This window comes from Peromyscus eremicus, chromosome 10 (genome assembly GCF_949786415.1).
Source record: "Peromyscus eremicus chromosome 10, PerEre_H2_v1, whole genome shotgun sequence".
NCBI lineage: Eukaryota > Metazoa > Chordata > Mammalia > Rodentia > Cricetidae > Peromyscus > Peromyscus eremicus.
The window spans coordinates 32,731,589-32,754,260 of record NC_081426.1 but is presented as its reverse complement, the minus strand read 5'-3'; the positions used below and the strand labels follow the sequence as shown (position 1 = coordinate 32,754,260).

The window sequence follows — 22,672 nt, the reverse complement described above, 5'->3', positions numbered from 1 at the left end:
CTATTATTCCTTGTAACAACCCCACAAAACCACTCTTGTCCTTGTTTTACGACCACGGAGGCACCATGAGTCCAAACATGTTTGCCGGAGCATCTGGAATGTATGAGTACCTAAGCTCTGAAGCAATGCAAGCCCCAAAAGCACAGTTTTCAGTCAGAGATGAAGTGGACTTGATGAAAACCCTGGCGTTGCTTCTTAGGAAATGACACCCAAAAACCATTGTCTCCTTGTCTTTGATCAATGATGTCTGTAGTCCAAAGAAGTCAGGCCCGGCAGCTGTAACCAAGAAGACTTTGAGAGCTAAGGAGTTGGGCTCTCATATAGCCAAAGGTTGGTGTGAACTACCCGTGAAGTCAAGGATGACCGTGAACTTAGGGTCCTCCTGCTTCTACTCCTGGGACTACAGGTGTGTACTTAGCAGCCAGCAAGTCCCAGGAATCCCCCTGTCCCAGCCCCTACTCTCAGTTCTAGGGTCACAGGCAAGTGGAGTGTGCAACCACACCTGGCATTTTACCTAGGTGCTAAGGATTCCAACTTGGCTCCTGGTGATTACTCAGGAGCCATCTCTCAAGCCCAGGAAGCCTTTTATTGAACAAACCTTTACTGAGAGCCAAGTACCATGTCAGGGGCCACAGAGGCTCGAAGAGTCCCTGGGAAGCCCAGCATCTCACTGAGGTCTAATTAGGACACAAGCAACCGTGACTATGCCCAGCATCTCTCTTCTGGTCTTTCTGTTTTTGTACAAGGCTGTACCAATTAGTGAGGTAGATCTTCTGCGTACCGGGGGAACAATATGTATCCTTGATACCATGATCCACATTTTTCCTACAAACTGGGGATTTACAGTTCTCTTGTGTGTCATGGGAGAGGGAAGAATGTGATCATAGTAAAATGAACCTAAGATAATATTCATCAAGGATTACATTTTCCTTCCTTAATGGTCAGTTTTTAAACACCTACTTTGGAGAAAAAGAATACAGAACAATAAAGACTGAGTTTTGTTTTTGTTTTTGTTTTGTTTTGTTTTTTCTCATCTTGATCATGGCGGGTAACTGGTTTATCTCCACTTCCTTTGAGACTGGTTCGAGTATCATGTGGCTCCACCTGGCTCTTGCAGCAGCAGCCGCCACTGTGGGGTTTTACCTAGCACTCCTGGCGCATGAGTACTAGCTGCAGAGGAGAGTCTTACAATGTGGCTTTACAACCCGCTAGCTCGTTTGCTGATTGTTTACGGGCTGTTTTTGTCTCTACTTTTCCACAGAAAAGCCTGGACTCGTACTGCTTCCTTGTCTTTGCCGCGGTGTGTATCACAGGGGCTATCTACTTCTATTTTGTCCTCCCCGAGACCAAGAACAGAACCCATGCAGAAATCAGCCAGTCATTCGCCAAGAGGAACAAGGCTCACCCCCCAGAGGTGAAGACTGACTCAGCCATGGCAGAGGAGAAGGCTAACAGCCAGCCTGAGCCAGATCCATCCTCCACGCTGGACAGCCATGGCCAAAACCAAATGTCTAAATGTGTGTTCTCACTTCAGTAATCCAAGGCTTTCCCAAAACTTAGAAGGTTTCAGCTGATTGAAGCCATATGAGACTGTTGTACTGGGGTGTTAGGAAGAAGCCTGAGGGAATCCGACCTCACAGCTGTTTCTTCACAGCGGCCCCTTCCAAACTCCCCTTGGAAGCATTCCCTAGGTCTGGTACTTTCAGCGTTCTATATAGACCAAAGGCTGCCTCCTTCATGACTGAACTTGTAGTTTTGAAATAAAGTTGGAGGAAAGGCATCAGGTTGCCCACTCAGAGGAAAGTCTTCTGGTCTGATGGACACTCGTTGTAAAGGGAATGACAGCCGGGGCTTGTCCAAGCTGTGCTGTTGCTAAGCAACCCTACCCAACCTGCCCTTGGCCTCCAGCCCCTAAGGACCTGGACCTTGGTTCTGCCTGGAAGTGTTCCAACTTCCATGGGAAGATTCTTCGTCCACACTAACAAATGCCTGTTGCTAATCTGCCTCTACCCTGTGGACTTGAGGCTTAGGAACACCTCATACCAACCCACCATGCTGCTGATCCTACCAACACAGGCTTTGTCCCCAGCGCTCAAGGCTGCCAGGTCTGGGGCTGTCTTTAGTTCAGACTGTTACAGAGAGCACAAAGAAGAACAATAAATAATATAAGAACAAACTTTCTGGCAAGTAGGGGGCAGAGACTGCAAGTTGAGCTCTGACACTGAAAATGACTCTAAGACTAAACCTAGGTTTGATGGGAAAGAACACTGGGATTGATTGGTAATGCCTGCCCTGGATGCAAAAATGACAGTCTCTGCTCCTGAGCCTCGTGTTTGCAATGTGAAGGAGATTCATCTTCAGAAGTCACAAGCTGCCTGGAAAGACACTCGCCGTCACTCATAGTGCTCAAGTGAAGGCTGGGAGAATCACCTGCCTCAACAGTTGTTAATGGAGTCCAAGAGTCAGTTCTAGAGTAGGGTGTTTGAGTGGGTGTCTGGTTGGAGAAGCTTGCATTTTGCCATCATCATATGTGGCTCATCGTTTGGCTGAGTCCCTTCTTCTGCCTCTAAAACAAAGTGCCTATGTAGCTGAAAGTTTTCCTGTGTCCCACCTGGCCTGCAGTCAGGACAAATATCTCTCACTCATCAGTCCCGCAGCCTCTCAGACCCAAGTAAACACACAGTTATTTACAAACTGTATGGCCATTAGCTCAAGCTTATTACTGACTAGCTCTTACACTTAAATTAACCCATAGTTCTTTTTTATGTTTAGCCACGTGGCTTGGTACCTTTTTTCAGTTCTGCCTTCACATCTTGCTTCCTCTTGTCTGGCTGGCAACTCCTGACTCAACCTTCCTCTTCTTCCCAGAATTCTCCTTGTCTGCTTATCCTGCCTATACTTCCTGCCTGGCTACTGGCTAATCAGCATTTTATTTATCAACCAATCAGAACAACACATTCACAGCATACAGAGTGACATCACCCATCATACCTATGACAAATGTCATAAGTAAATGGTAGGTACTTAAATTGGTATTAGTGTGTGTAAGTTTAAGATGCGTGGTACCAGACAGGGAAGTCCCCAGGCCAGACAACACTGCTGTTTTCCTGACTATTCTAGACGAGAGTGGCCTTAACCAAAACCTGTGCTCTGATTTTTCCTGCCCTGTTGAAGACTCTTCATCTGGGCCTCTCCATGGGTGCATTCCCAGCTCAGAACACCATGCCATCCAGCATTGGTTTGAACAGTGTGTTTAAGTATGGAGAGAACGTAACACATGGATTTGACAAATGCCTGTCACAAAGGGAGCTGAGTAACTTGTAAAACAGAAATCCTAACATCTGAAAGCTGTCCTTCACTTGGAGATTTAAGTATTCTGTCAAGAAATATTTATTAGTCAGTAACCAGTCTGCTTTGGCTGGATACTGAAAATACATCTATGAGCAAGGAAATACCAGGCTGTGACCTAGACACTGTCATGTCTGACAGAAAAGATGGAAAGTCAAAGCACCAATGATGAGGCGTAGTGTGGTCAGTCCTGGGGTAACAGTGGTATGGGGACTTCCAACAGGAGGAAGAGTTGGGGTGGCAGCTGAGAGTGCCTTCTTAGACAAGGGACAGAGCAGAGCCAGGACCAGTGTGACCATGAGGTCAGAGGTTATTATTGCATGTTCTTATATTTGAAATTATAATAAAGCCACACTAAGGGCACTTTTTGAAAAATGAATCTCATAATAAAACTGATCATCTCACATGCTTCATCGTTTTACTTTTTGCACAGCCCTGTTCATTTCCTGCCTGGTATTAATCCACTTACACACACAGAATATATAAAACACAATTATAATTATCTTTCTCTTATCTCCTTATTTTTCCCACTTGATATTAAATACATCATCTGAACCCTGAAGACTTTTGTGCACATTCTGGTCCCCGCCACAGAGGCAGAGAATTTCTTACCATAGAAATCTGTTTCTCAGATGCTGGAAGAAAATAGGGATCCAGGAATCATAGCCAGGTGTTCACGGGGGCCTGCAGGCCAAAGTTTTGCTGGCTAGCTGTGGCCGTTTGCACCCTGCATCCTTGTGTGGTCCTCAGGAGAAACTCAGCTACCAGCCTCACTTTCTGATTCTCACCCAAAAGCTAGGGGTGACCTCACCCCTTATAGGTCCATTAGGTCCATTTCATCTCTCTCTGTATATCCAAACCATGGAAGTTGGTATTTCCTCCTCTCAGAGTCCCAGAAATAGGTAATTCTTTCAGCTTCTGGCGCTAATATGCACATACTAGGCCATTTCTCTCTGGCTAATTATAACCAAAAACCTAGACAGAATCATAATGCAAACACATGCAGACTGAAGATAAGAAAGCAGGCAAATTGCAGGTGGGATTCCAACTTGAGGAACAGCTCATGTAGCCATGAGTTGCTGCACCTTTCCCTTCCACATCACCTGCTCACTCTCCAAGATGGCAATGTCCAGACCACAGAATGGGTACCCAAAGAAGCAGCTCTGGAAGAAATCATTCCTCCCTTCAGAGTGACAGGAGGAAACTTAGGGCCCTGCCTGGAGATGACAGCAGGAACCACACAGGCACTTAAAGAAAAACCCTTCTCTTTGATGAGAAGCTGGGGACATAAGCCTCTAAGCTCCAAACAGAACAGGGGAATGCCGATTATTCAATCATTCTCTCTGCGTCTCTCTGCCTCTCTGCCCCCAAACCCTCCGCTCTCCCTCTCCCTTCTCATATTGCTGCTTTGTTTCAGATACAAGCCCCTGTAAAAGATAACACAGTAGTGAGGGGAAAACCTTGCAATTCTAACCAAAAGAGAAGACTGCAGAATGGTGGGGTGTGTGGGTAAAGAGAGCTGAAGACAGGAACACCCTAAATCCGTGGATGAGATTCTGGTTTTGCACCAGCGTGAAGCTGATCAGAGGAGTTTTGAGGATCAAAATGCATATGGACCCCAGCACAGGCCCATCCAGTTCCCAGGCACACACATAGGGTGGACCTACAAAGAGCACAGAGACTGAAATGGGAATCAGCACCCACAAAGCATGGGTAAGAACTTTTGATCTGAATTTAACCAGGCTAACTGTTTGCTTTCAAATAAAATCACACAGAAGATTTGAATAAGAGTCCATTATAATATTCAAAATACACAGGATAAACTAAAGTGTGTGTGTGTGTGTGTGTGTGTGTGTGTGTGTGTGTGTGTTAACAGGATTAGAAACTGGCCAGGTAGGACAGAGCTCCAAAGCATCAGCTCTGAGAATGTCCTTGCTTTGCAGATAAAATTTGAGTTCAGATCCCAGAGCCCATGCAAAAATGTAAATGTGACCATTGGCTTGTTCACCAAAACCCCAGGGTTCTGAGGGACAAGGACAGGAGGATTGCTGGGGCTTGCTTGCAGGCTAACAGCACAGCTCCATGTTCAGTGAGAGACCCTGTCTCAAAGAAATAGATGAAAAGTGACAAGACACCCAGTTGCCTCCTCTGGACCCCACACTCATGTGCACAGGCACACACATGGACACCCATGAGTAAAGAGTAAAAAAACATAGATTACATGTGGATACACCAATCATACTTATACAAACACACATAAAAAGAAACAAAAAGAAAAGGAAAAAAGAAAATGTTGTACCTAGCCAGGTATTCACTGGTCGATTCCAGAACATGATGCAATTGCCCAGTCAACAGGTAGAGAAAGATGGCTAGCAATTGGCTGGACTCTACTTCTGGCAGCTGGATTTAGTGATGTCAGTTAAAGCACTGGCTGAACTCACCATGTCCCCACAAAGATGAGGGAGCTGCAAGTACCAAGTGGGACAGAGTCCACTTGCTGGCCTTGAAGGGAGAGGAAGGGTCCTGAGGTAGGGACTGCAGATAGCCTTTCAAGTTTGGGAAAGGTGGGGACTGGACATGCTAAGAGTAGTGTTTTTGAATATTATTTTAAGATGTATGGAATTTGTTTATGCTGTGAAACTTTTGTTTAATGATGCAAAGATGTGTTGCATTCTTCTATGTTGCATTTGTTTAACTCTGTGAAGCTGTGTTACTGTGCCTGTCTAAAGCACCTAATTGGTCTAATAAAGAGCTGAATGGCCAATAGTGAGGCAGGAGAAAGGATAGGAGGGACTGGCGGGCAGAGAGAATAAATAGAAGGAGAAAAAGAGGGATCAAAAATCAAGAGAGATCAAGGAGCGAGAAAAGAAGGGTCCAGCCACACAGCCACATAGCCACACAGCCACACAGCCACCGAGTAAGAGTGAAAGCAAGATTACAGAAGTAAGAAAAGGAAAAAGCCCCGAGACAAAAGGTAGATGGGATAACTTAAGTTAGAAAAGCTGGCTAGAAATAAGCCAAGCTAAGGCTGGACATTTATAAGAAATAATAAGCCCAATAAGTGTGATTTATTTGGGAGCTGGATGGAGGCCCCCCCCAAAGAGCAAAGAGTAAAGAGTAAAAACAAACAACAGAGGAGTGCAGCCCAGCATCTTCACCTTCAGAACTTCCGATTCCCAGACTGTAAGACAACAAATCTGTGTTGTTTTAGCCCAGGAGGAGAGCGTGAATCACTCCTTTTAAATTTTTGTCTTTTACCTCTTGGTTCTGAAATACATTTGCATTGGCAGAGGAAAAAAAAAACAAATCAGACAAAAGTTATCCAGATTTCTCAATTTCTCATTTTCCATTTTTATGGAAGCATATTTGATAATAAGAGTTGTGTAGATTTAAAGTGTGTGGCTTGATGGTTTGAGCTAAGTTTATAGTATGAGATGAGGGCAGCCAAGGCAATTACCGGATGTGGTTATCACATTCTTGTCTCTTTAGACATGATGTAAACACTTCCGATCTACCACTTCTCATGCTTCAAGTATACAATACAGCACTGTCTGTTACGTCACTGCTATAGGCAGCACGTCAGTCAGGACCTGTTTATCCGGCCTAACTGAAGCCTTGTGCCATTTCACCCAGCCCTCCCTCCCTCTCCCACCACTAACCCCAGGGGCTGCCATTTTCCTCTCTGCTAACTCACTGTGTATGTGGCCATTTGTTACAGTAGTGATAGAAAGATAGGACAGATGTTCTAGACATTTGTCTCCATAGTGGATACAGACTCGGTGGAGCCCAAGAGACTTCTTGAGATATGGGAAGTCTTTTACCCAATCCCCCATGGTCTCAACCCAGATTGATCATTGCTTAGATGGTACAACTTAGCTGTTTCTCCTCACAGACATTTTGAGGAATGTTTCCACTGCTAGGAACCCCAAGAATGATGACTTTAGACAAAGCCCCTTTAGTCTCTGTGGTGTGGGAAGCACCAGAAACTCTTGTCTTATTGGAGGATGAACAAATGTAAGAATGTTGGTGTAGTTGCAGTAACATTGCCCAGCATCTTAGGTACAAAGGTAGAGCCATACCCTCAGAGGGTTTTGAGGACCATGCCCCAGACCTCACATGTCCAAGCTACCATCACAGCCCTGAGCTCCCCACCCCTGGCATTTGCCTCCAATTCTCAATAGTCTATCTTGACTTCTATCACCTCTTATTTCCAGTTTCTTTTGCGAGTGAAACTCAATCCACACGAGTTGTGACAGGAGAGTGCCCATGGCAAATGAGGATCCATGAAGCAAATCCAATTCTTCTGACACATTGCTCGTTACTTCCCTGGGGCACTGCTGCCTGTGGGTGCATGGAGATTCTCAGCGTCTGGTGCCCTATCTGCCAGAGCGCTGGAGCTGTCTGTGGTGCTGACCTGACCCTCCTGCCTGCCTGGGTTCATTTCTCCTTCCGGCTCTGAAAAGACTTTCATACAGTTGCCTGTGATGTTGGAAGTGGCCTGTAAAGTAAAGACTATGAGGCTCATTGTGTATGCTCCAAGATCTGTTCTTTCTGCTCAAAGCCAGCCTGGACACAAGAACCACCACCAATTTCTCTGTTTTTCTTGCTTGGCAAGAGAACTCACAGCATTAGGAGAAACACCCAACCAGAAATAATAGGCCCTATTAGCTATTCATTTCTGCTTAGTAAATTAACCAAATTTAATGGCTTAATCAGAGACTAGAGAAATAGCTCAGCAGTTAAGAGTATGTACTGCTCTTTCAGAGGAAGGACCCAAGTGTGGTTCCCAGCACCCATGTCAAGTAGCTCACAACCACCTGCAGCCCCAGATCCAGGGATCCCATGCCCTCTTCTGGTCCTTTATGGGCAATGTCTTCAGATGCACCCCCATACCACATACATACCCCATACATATGATTAAATATAATAAAAAATAGATCTTTAAAGTTAGTGGCTTACCATGTCTTGTGGTTCCATGAATCAGCTGGGCAGTTCTATTCTTCCTCTTGGGCCAGCTGGAATCTGGTGGAGGGTCCCTTGGATCTTGGAACAGTTGAGACCACTGAACCCTCTCTTTATATAGCCTACTATATGCCCTTGCTAGATTATGGGAATATAAAACTGGATAAAACAAATCCATTGGAGAGAGAAGATGATGGAGGATACTGAGGCATGGTTTGCCAGAGTCTCCAGGGCATAATCTGAGGGCAGCTGAAAAACAAGTCTAGACATGCCCACTGAAGCAATAGTAGCACAAATGTCACATGAGTAACCAATCAATTGGATTGAACGCCCAATCTACAAGATGAAACCCATACTGGCACCATTACTAGAGCAAGAACCTATGGATAGACAGGTCATAGACTTTAAAGAGAGAACTTATTACTATTATTCTGCTAAATGGACGTAGTATTAAACCAATTCCTGATGACTTACTATTTTCATCTCCCAACCATCAATCAAAGAGCTCCTGTTTGCAGTAGATGGTGATCAACACAGAGACCTAGAACTGACCCAGGTGCAGAAAGTAGGAGACTGCAGAATGCTCAGCCCTAAGTGGGACATATATTGCTCACATGTCTCCTCCAGAGGTTTAGAGATCATTGAAGAAGAAAGAATGGGAAAAGTGTAAGAAGCAGAGGTAGTGGATGACTATAAGGAGACAATGTCTTCTGGACACTGCAAGGCAGCTGCAGATATGAACTCACAGTGGTTGTAACAGCTTACACAAAACCTGCACAATCCCAAGCCAGACCATATCCTAGCATGGACAGGGAGTTGGACATGAGGTCCCATCCCCGACTAAAGTGCTATTGGCTATTCTTAGCTGCTGGGAGAAAAGGGATCCATTTTCCTAAAAGTCTAGCCCCTAAGAAGTTGGCCACAACACAGTGGAAGACCACATATCTGGGAATATTTGAGCATCACAAATTGGTATTGATGAAAAGGAAAAAGCATACGAAGTTGGGTGTGAAAGGAAGTGAGGAGATCTGGGAAGAGATGGGGAGGCAGGAGAATAGGATCAAAACATTGATAGGGAGATTTGTCTAGCATTCTCTCTGGGGAGACTTGTCTTCCTTCTCTTCGGCATGTTGGCAGCATCCATCAATCCTTCATGGTTCATGCCGAGGCACCTCTGCCTCTAGAGCTTCCTGGATCCTTGCCACCTTCTTCCAGGTGACTCTTCCAGGTGCCTGAGTGTTCCCTTGTTGATGCTTTTTCTTGATGCTTTGGGCTTGTTGTGACTTATCCTCATTGAATTCCTCCTCAGCTAAATGCTGAGATCATCACATCAGGGTCACCTCAGGACTCCACAGGCCTGTGGCCCGGTAAGTGCTTATTACACACTTACTGAAGAAATGAACATTGATCTAGGTGTGAAGAGGCTGTGATGGGAACCATGGGGAGGGAGCGAGTGTGGCTGGATCGTTAGAAAAATCACTTCTCTGTGGGGAAACTGAGCTGCAGCTCAGATGAGGACCAGGATGCCATCAGACAGCTGCAGGAGCAGTTTTCAAGGCTGACTTTGTGGAGATGGAAAAGTAGATGACCTATTCAGAGAAGGGCAAATTGTTGCCATGGTCAAACACAGTGGCTGTAAGGGTAAAGGTGGGAGATGAAGCTAAGCAATGGTTTGGGTCTAGACTGGAAGATCATGATGGCCAAGATCACTTCTTAAAACCTCCTGGGACCAAGACTGCCTCACCTCTTTCATCTGTGGCTGAGCAAAGGGCTAGACAGACAAAACCTGATCACCATGCTGTGTCCTAATTGAGTAAGTAATGAGACTTGGAAGGGCAGGGCTTTGCAATCAGCCTCCTTCTCCTTTGGCTTCCACTGAATACTCATTAGCTGGTTGTGAACCCCAGAGAACAGAGGTCATGTTGAGTGACAGCAACCCGGCACCTTTCTTAGGCATTGGCTGTAATTTACACGAAGATGTGAATGTAATTATCTTGATCAGATTCACTTCCCCTGGCAAATTCATACAGCGAGACAAGTAAATTTCCTCCCATTAAATCGCAGCATTTGGGGACTGCACTACTTCTCAGCCAAGAACTAGATCCTGAAAGAAAGAAAGAGAAAAGGAAAAAAAGAAGAGTGAGTTCCCAGGAGGACATGTGGGTGGTGAGGACAGAGGACAAGAGTGTGTTTGGAGCCCAGACACCTAACAGCTCCTCGGAGCCTCTTGAATTTATAGCACATAGCAATTCCTGGCCAGCACAAAACCTCAGTCATTGCCAAACGTTGCATTCCCTGTGTAGTCTGGATGACAAAAAGAACGTCTACAAAAAGGTGCTTTTCGGGCTGGAGAGATGGCTCAGAGGTTAAGAGCACTGCTTGCTCTTCCAAAGGTCCTGAGTTCAATTCCCAGCAACCACACGGTGGCTCACAACCATCTGTAATGAAATCTGGTGCCCTTTTCTGGCCTGCAGGGATATGTGCAGACAGAACACTGTATACATAATAAATAAATAAATCTTAAAAAAAAAAAAAGAAGGTGCTTTTCAGGCTGGGAGCAGGTGCCTCAGAGAGAGAAGACTCTGGTTTCATGCAGAAAGGAAAAGAAGGATGCTGGTGTTTGCGCTGGACCTCTGCTCAGCATTCACACACGTGCAGTGCCTTGAGCAACAGGATGGATGCAGACATTTTCCTAACTCTCACTTCTCCTGCTTGGGATTTAACACAATTCAATTATACAGCTCACAGAAGAAAGCAGGGATGCTGGGCATGTCACATTGCCCGTTAAAGCTCCTGGGATTACCATCATTCCTTGTGTATGGTAAGCACAGATAAAGGAGTGTGTAACGGCTAAACTGGCTCGTGAATAAGATTGTTTTGAAAAATGGGGATTATTGGGAGAGAAACAAGAACTGATTTAAAGATGTTGAAAGCCATGCTAGTCAAATTTGGCTGGAATCCAATTGTAGATAATAACACAACCAGGAAACAATTTTACAGCCGTTGGGGTTCTTTTAGTTGCATATGGCAGAATCCTGGCTTGTAACAGGTTAGAAAGAAAGGAAGGCAATGCTTTACCTGTGGAATGTCTAAGAAGGGTCTTGGCTGTTATCTTCTGTCTTGCCTGGGTCCAGAGGCTTCAGTGATGTCATCCAGGCTTGTAATTCAATCTCTCTTGTTTTGGTGGCTCCTCTCTGCTTGGATTTTTGTTCCTCAAGCAGTTTCTCCATGTGGTAGCAGCCAGGAACTCTAGCTTCTCTTCTTCTCTGCTGAGCCACCCAGTGGGAAAACTGTCTCTCGCCTGATGAATTGGTTACCTGTTGCTGAAAAGCAAACCAACCCAGAGCTCAGTGGCCTGAAAGAATAGCTCTTTTCTCCTCAGAACTCTGTGGACAGACAGCTCAAGCCAGGCTCTCCTGGGAAGCCCTTTCCACCCATGTGGTGGCCCTTGAATTCAGTTGGGCATTTAGGTGATGTCATGGGGGAGTGTTTGGTCTCAAATAGCTTCATTCAGATGTCACTGTCCTCTATGGGAATGGCTAAGACAATGGAGATGTCTCTCTATCTACAGGACCTCTCTCTGCAGGAAGGTTTTTGTTGTTGTTGTTTGTTTTTTATTTTTCTCCAAGAATCCAGCCTGGCCTTCACATTGGGAAGCAATGTACTGAGACAGTGAGAACAGACTCTTTAATCTCCACTCCAAAGCTCAGGACTCATGCCATATCACTTCTAATCCAAGACACGGACCACCTGGAACTCAAGAAAAGGATCACAAGTTCCACCTTTGCATGGTGGTACCCAAAGCCTCATCACAGTGTCCGCTCAGAATGAAAGACTGTCCAGACTCCTGCCTCCTCCAAAGAATACTATTCAAATCACGTGTAGACCCCTGGTCCACACAATGTCTTGAGCTGGGGAGATGGATCTGTCCGTAAAGTGCTTGCTTTGCAAGTATGAGGTACTAAGAGTGAGCCCCAGAACCCACATTTTTAAAGGGCAGGGCATCATGGGCCCCACTTACCAAGGCTTAGAAAAAATTGCTTGCCCAGTGTCTAACTTCACTCCAGTTGCTGTGATAAATGCCCTGACAAAAATCAGCTGAGGGTAGAAAGTTTATTTCAGCTTCTAATTCCTGGTTATAGTCTGTCATTGTGGTGAAGTCAAGGCCAGAATTTCAAACATCTGGTCACATCATATCCACAGTTAAGAGAGCAGAAAGAAATGAATGCATGCATGCCTACTTGCTTGCTTTTGCTCAGCTTAATTTCTCTACTCTTCTACAACTCAGACCCATGTGCCTAGGGAATGATGCCACCCTAACTGGGTTGGGTATTCCTACATCAATTAACTTAATTAAGATAACTTTCCCCAAACAATCTACTTCAAGACCCAGTGATACCACTCTTGGGCATATACCCAAAGGATATTCAATCATACCATAAGGATACTTGCTCAACTATGTTCATAGTAGCAATATTTGTAATAGCCAGAACCTGGAAACAACCTAGTTGCCCCTCACCTGAAGGATGGGTAAAGAAAAATGTGGTACGTATACACAATGGACTACTACTCAGCTGTAAAAAGCAATGACATCATGAAATGTGCAGGCAAATGGATGGAACTAGAAAATATTATCCTGAGTGAGGTAACCCAGACCCAGAAAGACAAACATGGTATGTACTCACTCATAAGTAGATACTAGATATAAAGCAAAGGATAATCAGACTACAACCCACAGCTCCAGAGAAGCTAGGAAACAAGGAGGACCCTAAGAGGGATGTATGAATCACCTTAGGAAAGGGAAACAGAGGAGCTCTCCATGAGTAAACTGGGGATGGGGGGCAGTAGAGGGATAGGGATGGAGGATGAGAACATGGGGGAATAAGATGGTCGAGCTGGGGGAGGGATGGAGTGGGAGAGCATTGAAAGAGATATCTTGATAGAGGGAGACATTATGGGGTAAGGGGGAAACCTTGTGATAGGGAAATTCCCAGGAATCCACAAGGACGACCCTAGATTAGACTACTAGCAATAGTGATGAGGATGCCTGAACTGGCCTACCCTGGTAATCAGATTGGTAAATACCATGTCATCATAGAGCCTTCATCCAGTGACTGATGGAAACAGATGCAGAGATTACAACCAAGCACCAGGCTGAGCTCAGGGAGTCCAGTCATAGAGAAGGAAGAGGTATTATATGAGCAGGGCGGGGGAGGGTCAAGATCATGATGGGTAAACCTACAGAGACAACTGAACCAAGCCTGTAGAACTCACAAACTTTTAGACTGACAATTGTGGAACCTGCCTGAGACTAGACTAGACCCTCTGCATAAGCAAGACAGTTGTGTAGCTTGGTCTGCTTAAGGGCCCCCATGGCAGTGGAATCAGGATCTATCCCTGGTGCATGAGCTGGCTTTTTGGAGCCTATGGTGGAATGCTTTGCTCAGCCTTGATGCAACATGGAGGGTCTTGGTCCTTCCTCAACTGAATGTACGAGACCTTGCTGACTCCCCATGGGAGGTCTTACCCTTTTGGAGGTGGGGATAAGGGGTTGGGGGGGAGGCTGCGGGGAGAAGGAGGAGGGATGAGATGAGGCTCTGTGGTTGGTATGTAAAATGAATTAAAAAATTTTTTTAAATAAAAAAACATAATTTCCCCCACAAACATGCCCAGAGGTCAACCCAGTATAAACAATCCCTTATTGGGACTCTCTTCCTAGGTGGTTCTAGGTGTGCCAGTCGACAATTAAAGCTGACCATCACACCCAGGGTCACAAAGCTAGCAACACTAACCTGGAAAAACAAAGTTCCCTGTCACTCATCCCATAATCTCCCTATACGCCTACACTCCTGCAATGTTCTAAGCGATGTCCAGCTATCTGTTATGAACCTGACATTCAAATGCTAGAATAAAGGGAATAAATAAGTAAATAGGCCACAAAAGGTCAAACAATGATGACCACTGTGTAAATAACAAGCACATGAAAGTGCATTTAAAGGTGTCTGCATCTTGCCTTTAGTTTGGGTGGCACTGTGGTTTGGGCGTGGCTTGAGAGTGTCTGCAAAGGCTTATGTGTTAGTGTGGTAATGTTGGAAGGTGTACTTTAAGGGGCAGGGCTTCTTGCTTAGTGATTAGGTCATCAGAGTGCTACACTTAGAAGAAATTAACGTCATTTCCACAGTTAGTTCTCACGAGAGTGGGTTGTTAAGAGTGAGCCTGACCCCTGGGGAGAACCCGCTTCCTGTTTCGCCATGTGCCTGCTGTTATGGGCACTTCTGGCATTGTAACAGCATCCACCAGGAGACCCTCATCAGAAGCAAAATTGAGGGAATCACCCCATCAACTTCCAGAAACAGGAACTTCTAAATAAACCCTGTCCTTTATGACTTACCCAGTGTGGTGGCTAACATTGTCAACTTGATGGGATCCATCAAGGACACAGAGTCTAGGCATACCTGGGAGGGACTGTATAGACTAAGTTCACTGGGGGTGGAAAGACCCACCAAAATGTAGGTATGCTATTCCATGGGCTGGAGGTGGGGACTGCATAAAAAAGCTAGAAGGGTAGGCTGAGCAGGCCCATTTACCACTCTCTGCTTCCTGACTATGAATATAATGTAACCAGGAACTGTGCCTTCCCTGTCTGCTGCAAAGTTTCCTCAACCATGATGGAATAATCCCTTTGAACTGTATCCCACAATAAACGCTTTCTCTCTTAAATGGATGCTTGTCAGAGATTTGGTCACAGCAATGAGAAAAGTAACTAATATGGCCCGCCCCTACTATTGTGTCATAGCATCAGAAAGCAAATTTGACACAGATTGTTAGAGAATAATAAGAATAAGATCAGGGAAGACAGCTTGGACAGTAATGCTTGCTTCAAGAGCAAGAGGACCCAGGATTGAGCCTCAGAACCCACCTTAAAAGCTGGGCATAGAGGCACATACCTTGTAATCCCAGTTCTGGGGAGGCAGAGATAGGAGGGTCCCTAGAGCTCAATGGCCAGCCAGACTAGGTAAATCTGCAAGCTCCAATATTAGTGAGAGGCTGCGTCTCAAAAAAATAAGATAGAGGGCAATTAAGGAAGATACCCACTATTGACCATTGGCCCCACATGCACACACACACACACACACACACACACACACACACACACACACACACAACCATGTGCAAACACACAAAAAGTAGTTGTATCAAAGAGTTACCCATAGGCTTCAGATACCTTCTTATACAACAAGTGAACTGGAAAAAATTATCTCTCTTCATTCATAAGTCTAGACAGGAAGCCTGCTTATGAAGATGTGGCATGAACAAGGGCCTGTTAGGATGGATAGGTCATTACTGTGCAATCCAGAACAAGTGGAACCATTAACAGTAATAGCATCATACATAATCTACCTTGTTCTTTCCTACGTGCCTAGAATGAATTCTTTCTAAAGCTCATGAGGCATTATCTTGCTCTTCAACCAATGAGGAAAACTTAGATAATAATAGTTCAGCGGCAGACCCATCTTCAAGGGTAAGCTTTAAAGAATTTATCGCAAGAGAGGACAGGAGGGCAGGTCACGGCGCTACACAGCCAGAATGGAGGGTGATTTGGGGTCTTTCTGCTTTTCCCTATTTTTCCTCCAACTGCTCTGTGCTTCAGTACACCCACAGGACTGGAGCCCAGCATCCCAGCAGTCGGTACTGCTTCCACCCGGATGGAAGAAGGCATCTCGATGCCCACAGCAAACCCTGTTTGAAGCTGAAGGCTTGCTGAGCAGCTGTTTTCCCAGCCACAGTCCTGGTGGTACTGGTCTCCCGGGGAGCCTCAGCAGATGGAACAGCTGGACAGCAGGCACATGACCCATTCGCCCTGAGCCCACCATCAAGAAACTCAAAAGCAAAAACGATTTGCCTGTTTGTAGAGGTTAAAAATCGAGTCTGAAGTCTGTGACCCACCCTGACTTCCTAGGCAATGAGTTTAGCTTTGGCCCTACATATTCTAAGCCCTGCTTTGATAAATATTTTACCATAGTTGACTTCGTCAAGTCAAAAAAATAAATAGGGTGCAAACTTATATAGCCACTTGGGAAAACAATGTGGCAGCTTCTCAAAAAATTGAGAATCAGTCTATCTCAAGACCTAGCAATACTACACTTGGGCATATACCCAAAGGATGCTCAATCAATACCACAAGGACACTTGCTCAACTATGTTCATAGCAGCATTATTTGTAATAGCCAGAACCTGAAAACAACCTAGATGCCCCTCAACTGAAGAATGGATAAAGAAAATGTGGTGCATTTACACAATGGAGTACTACTCAGCTATTAAAAACAATAACATCAGGAAATTTGAAGGCAAATGGATGGAGCTAGGAAAAAAATCATCCTGAGTGAGGTAACCCAGACTCAGAAAGACAAACATGATATGAACTCACTCATAAGTGGGTATTAACTGTAAAATAAAGGATAACCAGGCTACAATCCACAGATCCAGAGAGGCTAAGAAACAAGGAGGGTCCAAGAGGGACACATGGATCTTCCTGGGAAGGGGAAATAGAAGAGATCTCCTGGTAAGACTTAGGTCAGTAGGCATGGGAACTTGAGGGATGGGGTTGGGTGGTGGCTGGAGTCGCGGAGTGCTAAGAGAGATGACTGGGCTTTATGGATTGGGGTAGAAGCCTGATACAAGGGTAACTTCCATGAGTCCTCAAGGATGGCCCCAGCTAAGACTCCTGGCAGCAGTGGATGCATAGCGTGAACTGGCCATCCCCTGTGATCAGATTGGTGACTACCCAGGTTGTGATCTGAGCCTTCATCCAGTGACTGATGGAGGCAGACTCAGAGACCCAGAGACTCCTGCTCAGGGGATCCTGCTGAGGAGAGAGAGGAGGGACTGTTGGAGCCAGGGGGGTCAGGGACATCATAGGAAAACCCACAGAAATGGCTAGCCTGGTTCATGGAAACAGAGTCTGAGCCAATAACCAGGGACCCTACACGGGACCGACCTAGGCCCTTTGCATATATGTGACAGTTGAGTAGCTTGGTCTATTTGTGGGACTCCTGTTAATAGGAGCAGGGGCTGTCCCTGGTGCTTTGGCTGGCTCTTGGGGACCTATTCCTCATGCTGGATTGCCTTTCCCAGGCTAGAATATAGGGGGAGGTGCTTAGTCTTATGGCAGCTTAATATGCCATGCTTCGCTGATGCCCACGAGAGGCCTGCCCCTTTCTGAGCGAATACAGAGGAGGGGTGGGTTGGGGGTGGGAGGAGAGAGAGGAGATGTGGTTAGGATGTAAAATTAATTAATTAATTAATTAAAAATTAAAAAGGCCGTAAGTGAGAATCAGTCTACACCAGAGAAACTCCGCCCCACCAATATGAGACCAAAACAGGAACAATATACCTTGTAAGTTAATGGGAGACCAAAACAGTAAAGATATACCTTGTAGGTTAAGGGTTCTGTTTGTATAAGACAGTTAGGAATAAGTTCCTGTTTGATATATGTTAAGTTCTTGCAAGTTAAGGTTTCTATTTGTAATTAAGAATAAGTTCCTAGCCGGGCAGTTGTGGCGCACGCCTTTAATCCCAGCACTCGGGAGGCAGAGCCAGGCGGATCTCTGTGAGTTCGAGGCCAGCCTGGGCTACCAAGTGAGTTCCAGGAAAAGGCGCAAAGCTATACAGAGAAACCCTGTCTCGAAAAACCAAAAAAAAAAAAAAAAAAAAAAAAAAAGAATAAGTTCCTGTTTCTTAGGTTTGATGTAAATGGCAAAACATGTTTTCAGCCTACACTAAACTTGTGACCCCCTTCTTCCTTCCCTTTCGCTGTATTTTCTAACAATGTATAACAGCCGACTCTCTCTAGAGATACAGTGAACACTGTATCTCTACTGTAAAAATAACCTCAAGAGGCCGGCAGAGGCTGCTCTCTCAAATCCCAACCTGGAGTGAGACAGCAGTCCCAAGTGTACCCCAAAATACAGCTTGTTTTCATTGGAAAATCATGGGTTTGGTCTTTACTCCTCATGATTCTCAAGTTTAACACCTGCCTCATGGTTCAGTTTCATCACCAACCTTCCAAGAAAGGCTGGGTAGTCTGTCACGGATGCTTTCCACTTCCAGGACTGTGGTGCAAACCCTGACATCTGGTGCACAAAATAGCTGATGCCTCTGGGGCTGCTCCAAGCAAGAACACTGTGCAGCGTATTCTCCATATGAGTGGCCTGCCTGGAGCTACACAGGGCAGCTCTGACCCCCAGGGACCACCAAGAGGAGGGGATGGCTCTCCCAGTCGGTAAAGACCCTAGCAAGCATGAGGACCTGAATTCAATGGCCAGAACCCATGTTTTTAAAAAAACTGATTGTGGCACTGTACACTTGCAAGCCCAGCCTTGAGGAGGCAGAGATAGGAGGACACCTGGGGTTTACTAGACCAGCCCGGCCTATTGTTGAGCTCCAGCCCTGTGTGACACCCTGTCTCCAGATAAAACAGAAATGTGGACAGTGCCTGAGGAACAGAACCTGAGATTTCCCTCTGACCTCCAAAGGCATGCACATTGACATGCACATGTATATACACACTAAAAGAAAAGGGAAGGTGGGAGCTGGGAAAATGACTCAGTAAAGTACCTGCCATACAAGCATGCAGACCTGAGTTTGGATCCCCAGAGCTCAGGTAAAAAGCTAAGCATGACAGCATATATCTAAACCCTAGTACTGGAGCAAAAGAGAAAAGGAGGAGACAGGAGCATCCCCCTGAGCTCGTGGGCCAGCCAATCTAGCCAATCAGTAAGCACTGGGTTTAGTGGGAGACACTCCTTCAAACAATAAAGTTGGAGAGCAATAGAGGAGGATGCTGGACATCAACCAATGGCTTCCACAGCAGCAGGTGCACACACATACAGGTACACAAAACACCCATATACTGCATAGACACAAAAGGTAGAGGGAGAGATTCCCTTTTAGGATTCACACTACTCACCCTAGAAGTGTGCCTCAAAGACAGGGAGAGTAGACCTTCCTCAGAGGCTGGGTTCAGCAGGCTTCATGCCCATGTGAGCTAAGCTGTCAAGTCACAGGTGGAAGAATTCCAGTTTCTCTGTTTTAAATGTCAAGCCATACTCACATGATGTTAAGAAGAGAGAGTGTTTTTGAGAGAAAGCAACGTGTAAATTGGGCAAGACTCTAAAGTAGGTCAACCTCCACTACACCAAAGAATATTGCTCTATCAGAGACCCTACCAGCCAGCCCTGCTTCTGCCTCCCTCCACCCAGCCATTTGCTCAGAAATCAGAAGCACTCGGGGTGCAGCCAGCAGTGAGAACCTAGAAGAGTCCCAACCCAAACCCCTGGCAATGGAGTCCCACAAGAAACACAGCCAGGGTCATGTGTTTAGAACACAGGATAGGGGGCAAATGCCTGCATGGGCAGAGTATCCACCTTGAACAAGAGACTCAGAGAGGGCTTCTGGGAGGAGGCAGACAGCTCTGTAGGAAGCTGTGGATGAAAGCATTGCCCAGCAATGGGATGAGCTGTTCCTCAGGAGCCCCCAGCAGGAACTAGCATGTCACATGGAGTGCATGCCCCTGGAGGGACCAGAGACTGTGTCCGAGTTAGAAGGTAGAATATGATTTGAGACTGGAGAAATAGGCAGGAGCCTGCCTTCAATTGTGAGGAAAGGTTAACAGATAATCATCCCCACAGAGTATGCCCTGAGATCTCAGACCTCAGAAGTCCTGGAACAGAGGAGTTCCAGGGTCAACTGAGTTTGGGAAACCTTCACACTATCCATCCCTCATGGGCAGTCATGGAGCACACTAGCAGATGGAAGTTTTGGGGGTCTCACACGTTCTGTCTAAGCCACCCCTTACCAAACCCACAGGAGCTGCCAGGCAAACCATGGGAGCATCAATCACCATCACACAGTGCTCTGGCAGGTTTCCCAGAGAAGAAACTTTCAAAGCCCAGGAATGACCAGGTCAGGCAGGTGCACTGGAGAGACATCCTCCCCAAAGGAACTACCAGTGTCTATATTTTCCATGCTGTGTATATTTTCCACAAGTGTATCACAACTGGGACACATCTTCATGCATAGCTTAGCAACAGGGAGATATTCTGAGATGTGTGAGTGATTCATCTTTGTGTGACATTCAAGAGTATGAACAATGGCTGTGATGTCACTTGGTGAATCCATTTTACGGGAGAATCATTACACATCTGACCTATTGTTTACATAAACACATAAACACATTTAGGTGATGTACAACTGTGCAACACTCTCAGAAAAAAGCTCAATAGGTCATAACCAAGCATGGTGTTCCATGTCTGTAAGCTTGGGAAACTAAGGCAAAGACCTTGCAAGCCCCAGATCAGCTCAGGCTACAGAACAAGTCCCTGCCTTTCTCCCCAAAACAAACAGTGTGGGGGAAACTCAATAAGTGCTTTGCTATTTTGTTCTGAGAGCAAATGCCTACACCACAATCTTCTTAGATGTGGGTCATTTTCCTCTAACTCCAGCATCACAACCAGGCTGTCGGACCTCTATGGGAGACTCACATCTGAATTCCTTTCTCCCTAATCCAATCCGGGCACCTGAAGGATTTAGTAGCTGCCCACTTTGTGGCTTAACAAACAACATGACAGCCGCCACTGGACTGGGTCTTAGTTATGCTATGGTTTCTAAGTTAAATGTTCTACCTTGAAGATGAGAAGCCATTGTACTAACCACACTAGACCCCAACTTCTTGGACTGCCTACTCCTTTTCATAGCCAGCATATCACAGATAAGCCAGTTCTTTTCTAGCTCATCTTGTTCATGTTGTAACAAACAAGACAGTGCTTCTAACATTACATCTCCCAGGCGATTCATCTTAAGCTGGGAGCTCATTAACAGTTCAATACTGCCTCCTAAGCTCCTTCTACAGTAGTGTAATCAGATGCCCTCTACAGACCACCATCTTCACATCCTTCAGGGCTGGTTTTCTTGCTGCCCCTACCTGGCCAGAGTCGATACTGTGTGCATCAGGAATTTGTTTCATGGTAACTCCCCACTCCAGATATGCCAGTAAGATCTCTTTCGGGGTAGGAAGTCACTTAGGGATTCCCCAGAACTGCCAAGGAGGGGATCTTAGGGACAGCACAGAACTGATGTAAGACTGAGAATGGGCCAAAATCTACAGCAAGGAATGAGGCTGCCATAGCTTGAATGTCTGTATCCTTTAAAAGTCATGTCTTGAGGCCTGTCGAGATGGCAGAGGGTAAAGGCACATGCTGCGTGCTGCCAAGTCTGATGACCCGAGGTCAATCCCTGGGACCTACATGGTGCGAGGGGAGAACTAACTCCTAGAACTTGTCCTCTGCCCTCCAACAGGTGTGCACACGACGACAACGACCACCACACACACACACACACACACACACACACACACACACACACACACACACAAAGTAAATAAATGTAATGACTTTCTTAAATTCATATCTCGAGATTTAATTGCCAAAATGATGGTAGTACATTGTAGAGCCTGTGGAAGAAGATCCAGGCATGTGAGTGATGCCCTCATGAGTGATTCTGAGTGATCGGGCTAGTCAGTTCCATTTTCTTTTGTTTCATTCACTGTGGCGAAACACCGTGGAAAACAACTTAAAGGGAAGATTGGTTTCAGCTCAGAGTTTCAGAGCTTTCAGTACCTGCCAGTCCGGCCCTATGGTCCCTACATCATGATGGAAGAACCACAGTAGCCCAGAAGCAGAGAGAGCTAGACAGGAGGGGCCTCAGAACAAGACATGCTATTCAAGGGTATGCCGATCCCCAGTGGTCCACAACCTCCAATCAGTTCCCACCTCTTCTTAACCCATGCAGACACATGATGGTGTCGGCACCCTCATGACCTGTCATCTCTCAAAAGTGCCACCCTCTGAGGAATCTGCCTTCCATGGTTTTTTTTTTTTTGGGGGGGGGCAACATTTCATGTTGGAATCACACCAGTGACCTTGTAAAAAGAGGTGTGAGAGAACAGGTTGCCCCTTCTGCCACGTGGAGGAGGACAGCAAGACCATCTTGACACAGAAGGAAAGCCCTAGCCCAACACTGAATCTGCAGCACCTCCATCTTGGACTTGTTAGCCTTCAGAGCAGTGAGAAGTAACTTCTGCTGTATGCAAATGCCCCACCTCAAAGCAATTTGTTAAGCAGCATGAAGTGATTGAAGCTGGGTAATGGGAATCGTGGGCTGAGCGCACAGTATCTCCCCTGATTCATGTGGTCTTCCTCCCACTGGCCAACCATCCTTCTTATTTACATTCACAAAAAGCAAAAAGGACTTGTGCTAATGGTGTAGGAGCATAGATATCTAGGAATCTTTTTCTTTAAGGATT

At 45.8% G+C, this 22,672-nt stretch overlaps 1 protein-coding gene across 3 annotated transcripts in view; it reads left to right on the top strand.

Moving 5' to 3' along the window:
* Nucleotides 1-2,503, top strand: part of Slc2a9 (solute carrier family 2 member 9) — a 153,949-nt gene extending 151,446 nt beyond the window's left edge. For all 3 annotated transcript variants that reach the window (XM_059275800.1, XM_059275801.1, XM_059275803.1), the window contains one exon: nt 1,262-2,503. In XM_059275800.1, coding sequence (XP_059131783.1) covers nt 1,262-1,537 — 276 coding nt within the window. In that variant the 3' untranslated portion in view covers nt 1,538-2,503. The remainder of the gene's footprint in view (nt 1-1,261) is intronic.
* The last annotated feature ends 20,169 nt before the right edge of the window (nt 2,504-22,672 follow it).